The following is a 12,112-nucleotide window of genomic DNA, read 5'->3' as shown; positions in this document are numbered from 1 at the left end:
GTGGGATCTTCCTGGACCAGGGATCGAACCTGTGTCCCCTGCATTGGCAGGCGGATTCTTAACCACTGTGCAACCAGGGAATCCCAATGTTGAACTTTTAAAATAGCTATCTACACTAGCGCCAGGTGCTCTTCCAAGTGCTTTCCATGTATTCATTCATTTAATGTTTTGAAGGACTAATGAGGTAGATGTGATTAGTGTCCCCATTTATAGGTGAGACTGAGGCACTAAGATCTTGACTTATGCCAGCACACTTGGCCACTGAGTTAAATTTGTGCTGAGGCAGTCTGGCTCCAGAGTCCATGCTCTTAACCCTCTTGGTTGGTGAATGTATGAGCAAATGAGAAATCAGATGGGATTGGGGGATGAAGATCTTCAAAAAACATAAAATATTACATAAGTTTGAAAGCTGTTTCAGATTTCTTGCAGCAAAAGTTTCCTGGTGGACTTTCCTGGTGGCACAGTGGTTAAGAATCTGCCTGTCAATGCAGGGGACATGGGTTCGAGCCCTGGTCTGGGAAGATGCCACATGCTGCAGAGCAACTAAGTCCATGCGCCACAACTACTGAGCCTATGTGCCACAACTACTGAAGCCCGTGCACCTAGAGCCCGTGCTCCACAACTAGAGAAGCCACCGCAGTGAGAAGCCCGTACACCGCAACGAAGAGTAGCCCCTGCTCACCTCAACTAGAGAAAGCCATGCACAGCAATGAAGACCCAATGCAGCCAAAAAAAAAAAAAAAAAAAAATTCCCGACTTCAGTTGGAACAGCAGCTTAACCAAGCCAGGAAACTACCTGAGTCCTCGCCCCCAGGTCTGCAGGGTCCAAGGCACGGCAAACACAAGCCTCCCCACCTGGCTCATTTCTCCTTGACCTGGGCTCTTCTTAGAGACAGTTTCAGAAAAGGGGGAAACTGGGAGGTCATCTGGAATTCCCAATGGCACTTTTTGCTTCATCGTCTCCACCGTTGTCCAATCCCTGGGTTTCTCCCTTCTTAGCTGAGAGCCAGGAGAGTGAATGGGTTATGACATTGGACATTGGAGTCATACAGAGCATATTCAAACCCAACTTCTATGGCTTCAGTTTTTATGTCTGTAAAATGGGGATGGGATCAGTACCTATCACCTAGGATAGCAGTGATAATTCAATGAGATTAAGAGTGTACTCAGCAGCTCGTAAACACCAGTGGTCATTATTCTCGTTATCCTGATACTCAGGACACAGGAAGGTAACGTGGGACCCTCAAAACAGCACAGGCATTGAGGTTGGATGGAGCTGAAATCAGATCCCATGTCTGCTCCTTACTAGCTATGTGACCCTATACATGCCATTGAATCCAGAGGGTCACATGCCACTTAAATTTCCTGAACATTTTGGGAATTTTACATAGGGTTGGCAAGCCGTTTCCGCTCCCCCTCCCCCGCCCCGTCCAATATAAGTACGTTAATAATTTTTTAGGAAATCTAACATTTATTATCACCATTGTGTAATAAATGAAAGGACATTTTAATACCCCCCCCCAAAAAATGCAGGCGGGATATAATCTAAGAATAATGAACTCAGAACAGCGTCCTTGTTTTTATTTCACTGCTGGGCACTTCTGCTAAGCCTCATTTTTCTTAGTTGTAAAAATGGAGTGATAATACAAACACATGCACGTGTGATCTAGCTGATGTACCTGGTGCAAAGGAGGGGCTGAGGGGCTGTTAGCCCCTCCCCTGGCCTTCCTCTTCAGCTGGTTTCCCCTCACTCCATCTCCCCTACTCCATTTCCCTCTCTCTTTTGACCCTCCTGAGAGCTGAGACAGGGACCAGAAAGAGCCATTGCACGGGATCTCAAAGGACTTTATTGAGGGCGGAGGGAGGTGGTGTTGATACGCACAAGACGTAGCCCAGGTGGGAATGACCAAGAGGGAAGAAAGCCCACTCCGTTGACAATGTAGGGACTCTGGGGGAAGGGGACCTGTTTTCCATCCAGGTCTTTGAATGGAGCTCTCTCCAGCCAGGCAGGGAGTGGGCCCCAGCTGGAGGGCAAGGTCTGAGAGAGATTTTACTATCTCTAAAGACAAAAGGACTTCTGTGTGTTATGATAACTGGGTGGGGTGGGGTGGGGAGAGGGGAAATGGTTTCTGGGAATGAGAATGAGATTCCATGGGAGAAATAAGGAGGGTGAGAGAAAGAGAGACAAGTAGGTGAAAGAGAGACACCAAGGCAGAGAGAGTGACAGGAAGAATAAAACGCTGAAAGAGGGAGTTCCCTTAGACCAGCTTTGGCGTTAGCCTCTCAGTTCTGACATTCAGAGAGGGGTCTGGAACAGCCTGAAGGGACTGTCAGAGCCTGAGCTTAAACCTGGGTGCTTTCGTGGACAAGGACAAGCCGTGCAGCTCTCAGTAAGTCACACCCCTTCACTAAGCCTCAGTATGCCCATCTGTAAAAGGGGTGCCTGGACCCTGCGGTAGCTCCAGTAACATACACCGTGGGTGGGGTGTCCATATGCTAATTTCAGTTATTTTTTAAAAGCTTGGAGCTGAAATGGTCCCATCTTAGAGAGGGAGACCACAGGTCCTCAAAGGCTGCCCAGAAGCTGGTTGGCTATTATTGGGTGAATGAAGGTAGGTTTCAGGATAAAGATTATTTAATAAATACCTTTTATTGGATGGACAAAGGTTTGTGGATTGGAGGCCTGAGAGTCACAAAACTGCTGCCACTTCTCCTTCCAGCCCTGGCTCTGGGAGAACTGAGTCAATTAAAGATGGAGGCCTCTTTCCCGGAGGCCGGAGGAAAAAAAAGATGTAACAGGTAAGAAGGAAGGCAAGCAGGTTGTTTTCTTCCGGCCCATGCTGGACATTTAGGAAATGGAATCAGCAGGGAAAATTCAGACTGGTGAAGTAAGCCCAACTCATGTCCTTAAAAAAAAAAAAAATCGAAAAAAAAAAAAATCACTTGACCCGGTCTTTGGGAAGGGACTCTTGGAGGGTCAGGCCCAGCTGGAGCCCTGCCAGAGACCAGGGAAAATTCAGAACCACGGGAGCCTGTTGGATTTGAGTCCCTAGAAGCACATGTTGCTGTTGCAGCTGCCTTGGTAGCTGGGAGGGCAGGCAGAACACGGCCTCCCCTTCTTGTATGGTGCCTCGCCGATCCAGTTGCCCCTGGAAGAGAAGAGGTCCCAGGGAGGCGGGGTCGGGGGACAGTTACATGGAGTCACCTTCACAGAGGTTTCCAAATCTCAGCACTGCCACTGTCTGGCCCTGTGACCAAGTCACACCTGCAAGCCTCAGTGTCTTCATCTGTAAAACCAATAGAAGACTTGCCTCCCACACAGGGATGCAGCAGCAGATCAAATAATGGAGCTATGTGCCCATGCCTCTAGCACCTCACCTGGCAGATAAGTGACTCCCCAGGACATGCTGATTTTCTTATTCCTTCCACCCCACCCTCACCTCCCAGCACAAACACCCCCCTCCCCTCCCCAGTGGGCAGATCTGAGTTCTGGTCCTGGATTCTGCCACCTGCCAGTTGGTGACGGAATAAACGACCTCATTTCTTGAGCCTTGATTTTGTCCTCTGAATAATATAAATAAATGAAATGGTGTCCATAAAAATTATGTGGAAACACTTTGTCACTTATAAGGTGGTATGCAAATGAGAACTAGAATAATTAGATACTGTGTAAAATTCACTCATGGGGGACATGCCCATGAAGCCTCTTTGTGGCCACTGCTGTACATTTACTTCTTCAATGGCCTTATCCCAAATCCATCCTACCTGCTCCGGAGTTAATCCTCTCAATGAACCACAGCCTTTAGGGAGGAGGAGGGTAGAGAGCCATTGCTTTAAGGTTACAGATTTTCTCTTTGGAGTGATGAAAACATTTTGGAAATAGTGATTAATGCCACTGAGTTGTATACTTAAAAATGGTTAAAATGGCAAATTTTGTGTTACATATATTTTACCACGATTGAAAAAATGAGTAATGTAATATACCCAAAACATTGAGTTGGACACTTCAAATGGGTAAGTTATATGGTATGTAAATTATATCTCAGTAAAGCTGTTTAAAAAAAAAGAACAAACCTTCATCATAATCATTCTCCTGCTCAAGAACTCTTAGTGGCTCCCCATTGCCTGTGCAGGGGTTGGCAATGTAAAAGGCCAGAGAGTAAATATTTTAGGCTTTGGAGGCCAAATGTCTTTATTGCATGAAAGCAGCCCTAGACGGTACGTAAACAAATATCGTAGCTGTGTTTCAATAAAACTTTATTTATGAAAATAGGCAGGAGGCCAGATTTGGGCTGTGGGCTGTAGTTTGCTGGCCCCTAGCTTATGAATCATGTCTACAGCTTTCAGTCAGGCCTTCCAGACCTGCTTATGAATCACATCTACAGCTTTCAGTCAGGCCTTCCAGACTGCTCTAGCAGCAAGTGGACCCAGCTTACACACCTCATCTTTCCACAACTTGCTTCTCCATCCCAGCCCACAGATTTCTCTTTTCCCCCCTCTTTGTCTTCTCAAAGCCTAAAATCACTCCCCCAGTTCTTGCTAAGAGCTACCTAATAATCTCACCACTGGCCTGTAGTGTTAGTTACCTTTCAAATCCCAGTGCCTTATTTTCTCACACATTAAACAAACACTCCTTGTGGACAGAAATGGAATCTTTTTCCTCCAAAAGTGATTGTTGAATGACTGTAAGTAAAGTCAGCCACAGTGCTTAGAAAAGTATGCATTTCTGGTTTCATATGGGTTCATTCATTCATTCATTCAACAAACACTTCCAGAGCATCTAGTGGGCATCAGGACTTGTGCCAGATGCTGTGAGTCCACCATTTTCAAAAGGTGCTCCCGGAGCGAAAACATATGCATGTTTGTAAGTACATAAAAGATCTCCAGAAGGTTATGCAAGAAACTTACAGAGGGGAAGTGTGGGCAGGGGAGGGAGACAACATTCTGTGTTTACCTGTTTTCATACCCACTGAATTTTATAGCATGTACATCAGTATAAAATGTAATAAAATTTTAAACAATAATAAATAAATATATCAAACGCTACCAGTTTTTCCAACAGGAAAAAAAAAAGGTGTTCCTGGAAGTTTGGGGGCAAGGAACGTGGGTGGTGGAGACACCAGGGGTGATGGAATAAAAGTCATTCTTTTTTTGTTTAATTTAGCCACTTAGAAAAGAGTTCTGCTTAAAAGAACAAAGGTTTGAAATCACTGTAGTAAAAGGATACCAAAATGAATCAGGTCTATTTCCTGTGCTCAAAGAGTTTATAACCTAGTTATAATCCTGGCCACTATTTATTTAACATGTACTATGGGCAACTATGTACCAAGGTCCTCTGTGAGCCAGGTAGCATTAGCCCTATTTTAAAAGAGGAGACTGAGATCCAAGGAGATGAAATGACTTATCCAAAGTCCTCAGTGTGTACATGGTAGAGCTGAGAACCAAACACAGGTCTAGTAATAAGAATAAGAACCAACACGTATTCCAAAATTATTATGAGCCTGGGGACATTACCTGGGTCAGCTCACTTACTTCTCTCAACAATTCTATAAGTAGAAACCATTTTACTCCCATTTTGTAGATGAAAAACAGGCATGGAGAAGTTGAATCACAAATCTGAACTCTGACAGTCTTGACTCCAGAGCCTAAAAATCTTAACAACTATATGGTTAATAGTCAGTGTTTCAAAAATTCAATATGTCAGCAAACAAATTGGAACAGTTCCTTAAGCTGTGTGTGATGGAATTTGCTTTGTTGCATTTTTCCATATCTGATAAAGCTGGGCTGCATTATGACACTTTGTCAATAGATGTCTCCATCTAACAAATATCTTGACTTGAGAATCTGAGTCTCAGCTACCAATAACTTCCAGAACATCAGGATAGTACAGGAGATAGAATATGAAATCAAAAGACTTGTGTTTCAAACAGCTCTGCTACTTATTGGCTTTGTGACTTTCGGTAAATTACTTAACCTCTCTGATCCTCAATGTCTTAATCTGTAAAAAGGGTAAATATTTTCCCAGTGTCCTTCCCTTTTTCCTTCTTTCTCTCTTTCATCTCTTCAATGAGATAATAAGGGAAAAGTGTATTGTAAATGATCAAGAGCTACGTGAGAGCAAAAGGCAGTTATGACTATGTAATCTTGAAACTCTGAATATCATGTTTACTTAGAATTTGTTCCCGTTTGTGTATGAGAGTCTGTAATCTGTTTTGTATGAGAATCTGTTGCAAGTTTGTATACTATACATTGGATGGGAACTCCTATCTCCCTTTCTCTGTGTTTCCAGGAGACTAGCATATGAAGACCACTCTTGACCTCTCTCCCACCAAGCTGACTGGAGAGTCTGGAAAAAGCAGCTGAGCATGCTCATTGCATCCTTCCTTTCTTTCCTATGGGACCTGCCTGCCTGTAGGGAGCATGTATTCTTGGTTGCTCTATTTCTCGTGGGAAGTTTACAGGGGCTGGCACTGCACTTAGAAGAGGCCTATGATTGGCCAATGTTGCCTGTCAATGGATATGAAGGTCTAATTCAACAGTGAGATATTTGCAAGCCCACTTGGCTGGCAGACCTAAGCCACATTCTCCACTGTTGGCTTCATCAGGGACACCGCTTATGCACCTGCCTTGGTCCTCCGTCTATCTCCCAATCGATTCAGAAACTTGGGTAAAGAAAAAGGATTCTTGATTGACTCTAAAACCTGGTGTTCAGGTTATTTAGAACGGAGGAAAGCAGGGTGTCCTGTATGTCTTCCATTTCTGAGAATCCTGCCCACTCCACCTCAGGGTCCACCCTCCTGCCCCAGAGCCCCCTCTGCCTCAGAGCTGCACTCACTTAATGGCGTAGTTGCAGACCAGGTACACAGCCTGGTGCCAGGTGCTGCCCAAGACATGGATGCTGCCACAGGTGTGGATGGCACAGCCCAGCCGATTGGAAGATGCCCACACCATCTGAGGAGGGACAAAGACAAAGGAGGCTGTGAGAAGGACTTGGGGCCGAAACGCTCTTGGGCTTCTCTGTCAGGGTGGATGCATTAGATAAGGTTTTCCTGGGGGAGGCGCCTGTCTCAGGGTGAGGGGACTAGAGGCATATTGTACTATAATGTTTCTCAAAATTTTTTCCACTATAACCAACAGTAAGGAATACAGTTATATATTGTTACCCAGTGTACCAACACACACACACACATACACACACACATACACACACCCTTACCCCTCCTCAAACAATTTGAACAAAAGTTTTATGAGCCAATATTTAATCTTATCATATAGAATGATATATGCTAATATGTTCTATACCTTTCAATTAGATTTCTTTCTTTCTTTTTTTCCCCCTAGCGACCAATGTTTGAAAACATTGTCATGCTGGAAGTTAAAACACAAACTTTGGAGTTAAACAGCCTTGGATCAGAATCTCAATATCACTAGCTGTGTGACTTTCACCAAGTCACTTAACCATTCTGTGCCTGGTTTCTCCTTTGGTAAAATGGAGGTAATAATATTTCATGGATGTCAGGAAGGACATTTGGTTTAGGCCTCACATTTCCTAGGGGGTCTCAAATTTCAGTTTTTGACATTTACTGCAGATGAGTCACAGAGAGATTGGCAGGCCTGAAAGCAGACATTTTTCCTACCATTGAAAACTTCTGGTCCTATTTCTTGCAACATGATACTGCATTGTATTTTTATGTATAATAAGTGGTAACAACTTCAATATTAGCACTCAAAATATACTACAATCTTTTGTAATCTTATTTGGCGTTTCTTTTTTTAAGACACAGGAGCCTTAGAAAATAAAAAATACTAGAAAATGTTTGGACCTATTGAAATCAAAGGCAGTCTTGAACTTGTCAGACCACACGTCTCCGTTTTGGGGTCAAACAATATGGTCTGCCGACCTAAGACCCTCAAAACAAGATCTGGTTCAGCTCAATTCAATGTACACACAACTTACCAGGAACAGGCTTGTTATGTAAAAGGAAGTCTGTTAAGGGCCTCTGTTTTATTTCTAATTGCTGTCCCACCACATTCGTTTTCTTCTAAGGTAGAGGATTTGTTCTCTCATCAGCCTTACATCCCAACAAAGGTGTACCTGGGTATAGTGAGAGCACACAGGGCCACTGCAGCGCCAGGGGCAGCGCGGGGTACAGTCCTTTGGGGCCGGAAACAAGTAATGCCGCTTCTCCTCAGACCAAGACTTCACGAGATCCACCACAGAGCGGTACCTGCAGAGGCGGAGAAGATAGAATAAAAGTCACTCTGCCATCAGCGTGCTCAGTGATCTTGTTGAGTGATGGAGTGAAGGAAGGGCAGAGGTTCACTCACCGGCCAGAATGGATGGAGAGGTTCTGGCCCACGTATCTCAACAGCTGTGAGGGCCCGTGGGCCCAAATGCACTGGGTGGCCCAGGCTTCAGCGGACCTGGCCAGCCGCTCGTCCCAGACCTGGGAAAAATAAAGGTCATGAAATTCCCCGGGGGAACAAACACCATCATTTCAACAGTGTCTAGACATGCACGTATACATGGTACGTTGACTCCCCATCTCCTTTGGAACCCTGCAACAAATCCACTTGATAAATTAGAACACTGAGGCTCAGAGAAGGCCTACGACTTCAAGGTCAACGGCAAGTCCATACCAGAGCCGAGATCCACACCTAGGTCTCTGACTCCTAGTCCAATGCCCTTTTTCCTTCACTGGACTTCAAGCTTGGGGCTCTCTGCTCCGAGCGGGGTCCCAGGGTATTGGCCTAGGAGTTCCCAGCAGTCCCTAGAAGTGACTCAGCCCAGAGTGATGGGAAGAGAATGGATTTTTAATTTTATTTATTGTATTTTTTTCAATGTGTTTATTTATTTATTTTTTAAAAGATTTAATTTTATTTATTTTTGGCTGCGTTGGGTCTTTGTTGCTGCGTGCGAGCTTTCTATAGTTGCATCGAGTGGGAGCTACTCTTCCTTGCAGTGCACGGGCTTCTCACTGCGGTGGCTTCTCTTGTTGCGGAGCACGGGCTCTAGGCGTGTGGGCTTCAGTAGTTGTGGCGCACGGGCTCAGTAGTTGTGGTCCACGAGCTTAGTTGCTCCGTGGCATGTGGGATCTTAGTCCCCAGACCAGGGCTCGAACCCGTGTCCCCTGCATTGGCAGGCGGATTCTTATCCACTGCGCCGCCAGGGAAGTCCCCAATGTGTTTATTTAAACAATAAAATTTTTTAATTCAAAAGGTTCTTTTTTTAATAGTGAAAACATGAACAAATTTAATATGTAAGATGTTTGAAGGAGGAAAAGTGGAGAGTCTTTCATCCCCATCCTACACTAGTCCCTCCAGCCACCCTGACCCTGGAGGCAACAGTCACTGTAAGCTTCTTTTTTTTTTTTTTTTTTGCGGTACGCGGGCCTCTCACTGTTGTGGCCTCTCCCATTGCGGAGCACAGGCTCCAGACGCGCAGGCTCAGCAGCCATGGCTCACGGGCCCAGCCGCTTTGCGGCATGTGGGATCTTCCCAGACCGGGGCACGAACCCGTGTCCCCTGCATCGGCAGGCGGACTCTCAACCACTGCGCCACCAGGGAAGCCCCACTGTAAGCTTCTTGTGTCCTGTTCCAGAAATATTCTACACCTGTAAGTATATTATATATGCACGTATATATTTATATATGTAATTATATATCTTATATGGTATATACGTGAAATAATTATATATTACATACATAAAATAATTATATATATATGAATTTTTTTGACAAATGGCAGGACTCCAGGCATTCTATTTGGCCCCTCGCTTGTTTCACTTAACCAGATGGGTTACCTTAATGATGCTTCCACATCAGTACATAGAGAATACCGTCCTCATCCTTCATAACAGCTTCTTAATTTTCCAATCTCTGAATGCTCCAACTCTTATAACTTGAAAAAGCATCACTTCAAAAAATAATATTAGTTCCCTTCCACTCTGACTTCCTGGGATTCTGAGATATTATTCTTTTATTCGGTTCATCTGTTCATTCAGCAAATATTGAACAAGGACTCACAGTCTAACAAGGAAATGAGATGTTAAACAATCATTACAGTTGGCGGGTGTGAGAATGTGAAACGGGACCTGGTCTTTCTTGGAGCCAGGGAGGGAAAGGGCTCCTTAAGCAAGGGACGTTTAGCCAGATACTGGTCCTGTGGGCTGAAGATAGCTAGTGAAGCAATGGGGATCCCCAAAGAGGGGTCCAGACATCTGCCCAGAGATGTTGGACTCATCCATTTTTAGGGAAAGCAAGGAATGTTTCCTTCGTGCCACAAAGGGGTGAACTGAGGTAAGGGCATGCAAACATCAAACCCACACTCACTGACACTCCTCGGGCCCCTGGTGAGCTGTCTAGCTCTCTCTGTCCTACAAAGCATGCAATAATTAAACACCTGTTGTGGGGAGGGCCTCGCACACAGGCTGGTGCTCAAAAAATGTGTCATTGTTTGAAAACTAGAAGGCCTTCTACATGCCAGTCACTGTGTTAATCAATGGATGAGTCAGTTAATGAACAAATAAATGGCTCCCCCACCGCGAGCTGCCTGCCATTTGGGCTCCTATCCCCGCCCCTCCCAACACCTCATTGCGACCTGATGTCGTCTTACATGTAAATTTTGTGGCTGATCTTTGTTTTCTATCATCCCCACTAAAATGGAAGCTCTGTGAGGGACGAGACCTTGTCCACCTGTGCTCGGCAGCGTCCACGAGGCTTAGCGTGGTGCCTGGCTCCAAGCAGGAGCTGGTACGTAAGTGAATGGACACACTGCAAAAGTATAAGCATTTGCAGGCTGTTGAGGGAGTAGGTATTTGTCTTAGAGGGGGCAGGCCAACAATCCCTTTGCCTAAAGTAATCTGTGGCTGGATTGGAAGCCTATCTCTCCAGGCTGGTGTGGGACAATGGTCCTGGGGGAGGGGCTGCGATAAAGCGAAAAGTTCCCTCCTCCCCTCCGGAGTCTGGCTTGTGGGGGGCTGGGGTGAGAGCCCCCCACCCTGCCTCTTTGAAGGAAGACATCCCAGCTGCCTCTGCTGGTCAGCTGTTGTTTCTCCTCAGCCTGAGACCCCCCCACTCCCACCCCAGGTACCAGATCCCATCTCTCCAAATTCTACCTCCACAGGCTTGCTGAGGACAGTTTGGGTGTGTCCATTAAACCCCTGGGGCAAAGAGACAATGGCAGGGAAAGCTCCAGCCACCCACCCCCTGCGGCTCCCTGGCTGGAAGCCAGAATTCTTGGAAAAGGTATTGTGTTAGTTAAGACAGCTTTAGCAGCTGGCAGACCTGGGATGCAATCCCACCTGGGTGACCTTCAGCAAACTAATTCTCTGCATCTTGATTTCTTTATTTGGAAAATGGAGATAATTCCCACCTTGAAGGAAGAGGGTGACACGTAAGTGCCTGGCGCACAGGAGATGCTCCATAAGTCACAGTCCTCTGCTCCTGCCTGCAGAAAGGACTTATATAACCACCTTAGTTTTCTCATCTGTAAAATGGGCAGACGAATTCCTGCCCATTCCACAGGGCCCAGATGCCCAGATACTAGTTAGTGAGGCCAGGCTCGTGAATGGTCCAGTCTTTCCAGGACACACTGAGTGGACTGACGTTTGCTGGGGGAGGCACTGGGAGGGCATGGGAACTCACCATATACTCCATGTTGGCAGCAGGTGGGTGCACACTGGCCCGGATGTGGTTGTGATAATCCAATAAGGCACTCATGTCCCGGGCAGAGATGTGGCGCTTCCGCCGGTACCGGGGCACCCCCAGGCCAGTCAGGGGTCGCACAGCTGTGCCCTCAGTCTGGGCCAGTGCCAGGGTGGCATTGGGCATCATCAAGGCGTTCATTGTCTGGCCTGCCCAGAAGAACAGGCCTGCCAGGCCCACGGTGCCAGGCAGCAGGGGCATAGCTGGCTGGAAGGGTCACACGTCTGGCCTTGTGCAGTCAGAGCCGGCTGCCTGGAGGAGGTGGTCATGAGGGCACCAAACCCTGAGTGCTCTCCAGCATTACCACCCCAGAGGATGCTATCTACTGGGAACTTGGCAAAGACCTCCTGACTCGGCTCTCGTCCAGGGGGTGCAACACCCCATTCTTCCCACCCCAGTGGACTAA

At 46.3% G+C, this 12,112-nt stretch overlaps 1 protein-coding gene across 1 annotated transcript; it reads right to left on the bottom strand.

Annotated features, from left to right (window-relative positions):
- Positions 1–3,049: 3,049 nt before the first annotated feature.
- R3HDML (R3H domain containing like) lies at positions 3,050–11,907 on the bottom strand. The gene is made up of 5 exons (XM_004322587.3): positions 11,647–11,907; positions 8,329–8,447; positions 8,096–8,228; positions 6,836–6,951; positions 3,050–3,149 (listed from the first exon to the last, which is right to left on the bottom strand). Exons 1-5 carry the CDS (start codon positions 11,905–11,907, stop codon positions 3,050–3,052), a joined length of 729 nt encoding a protein of 242 aa, XP_004322635.2.
- Positions 11,908–12,112: the final 205 nt, after the last annotated feature.

This window comes from Tursiops truncatus, chromosome 15 (genome assembly GCF_011762595.2).
Source record: "Tursiops truncatus isolate mTurTru1 chromosome 15, mTurTru1.mat.Y, whole genome shotgun sequence".
In the NCBI taxonomy this organism is placed as follows: Eukaryota; Metazoa; Chordata; class Mammalia; order Artiodactyla; family Delphinidae; genus Tursiops; species Tursiops truncatus.
This window is presented reverse-complemented; position numbering and strand designations above follow the sequence as displayed.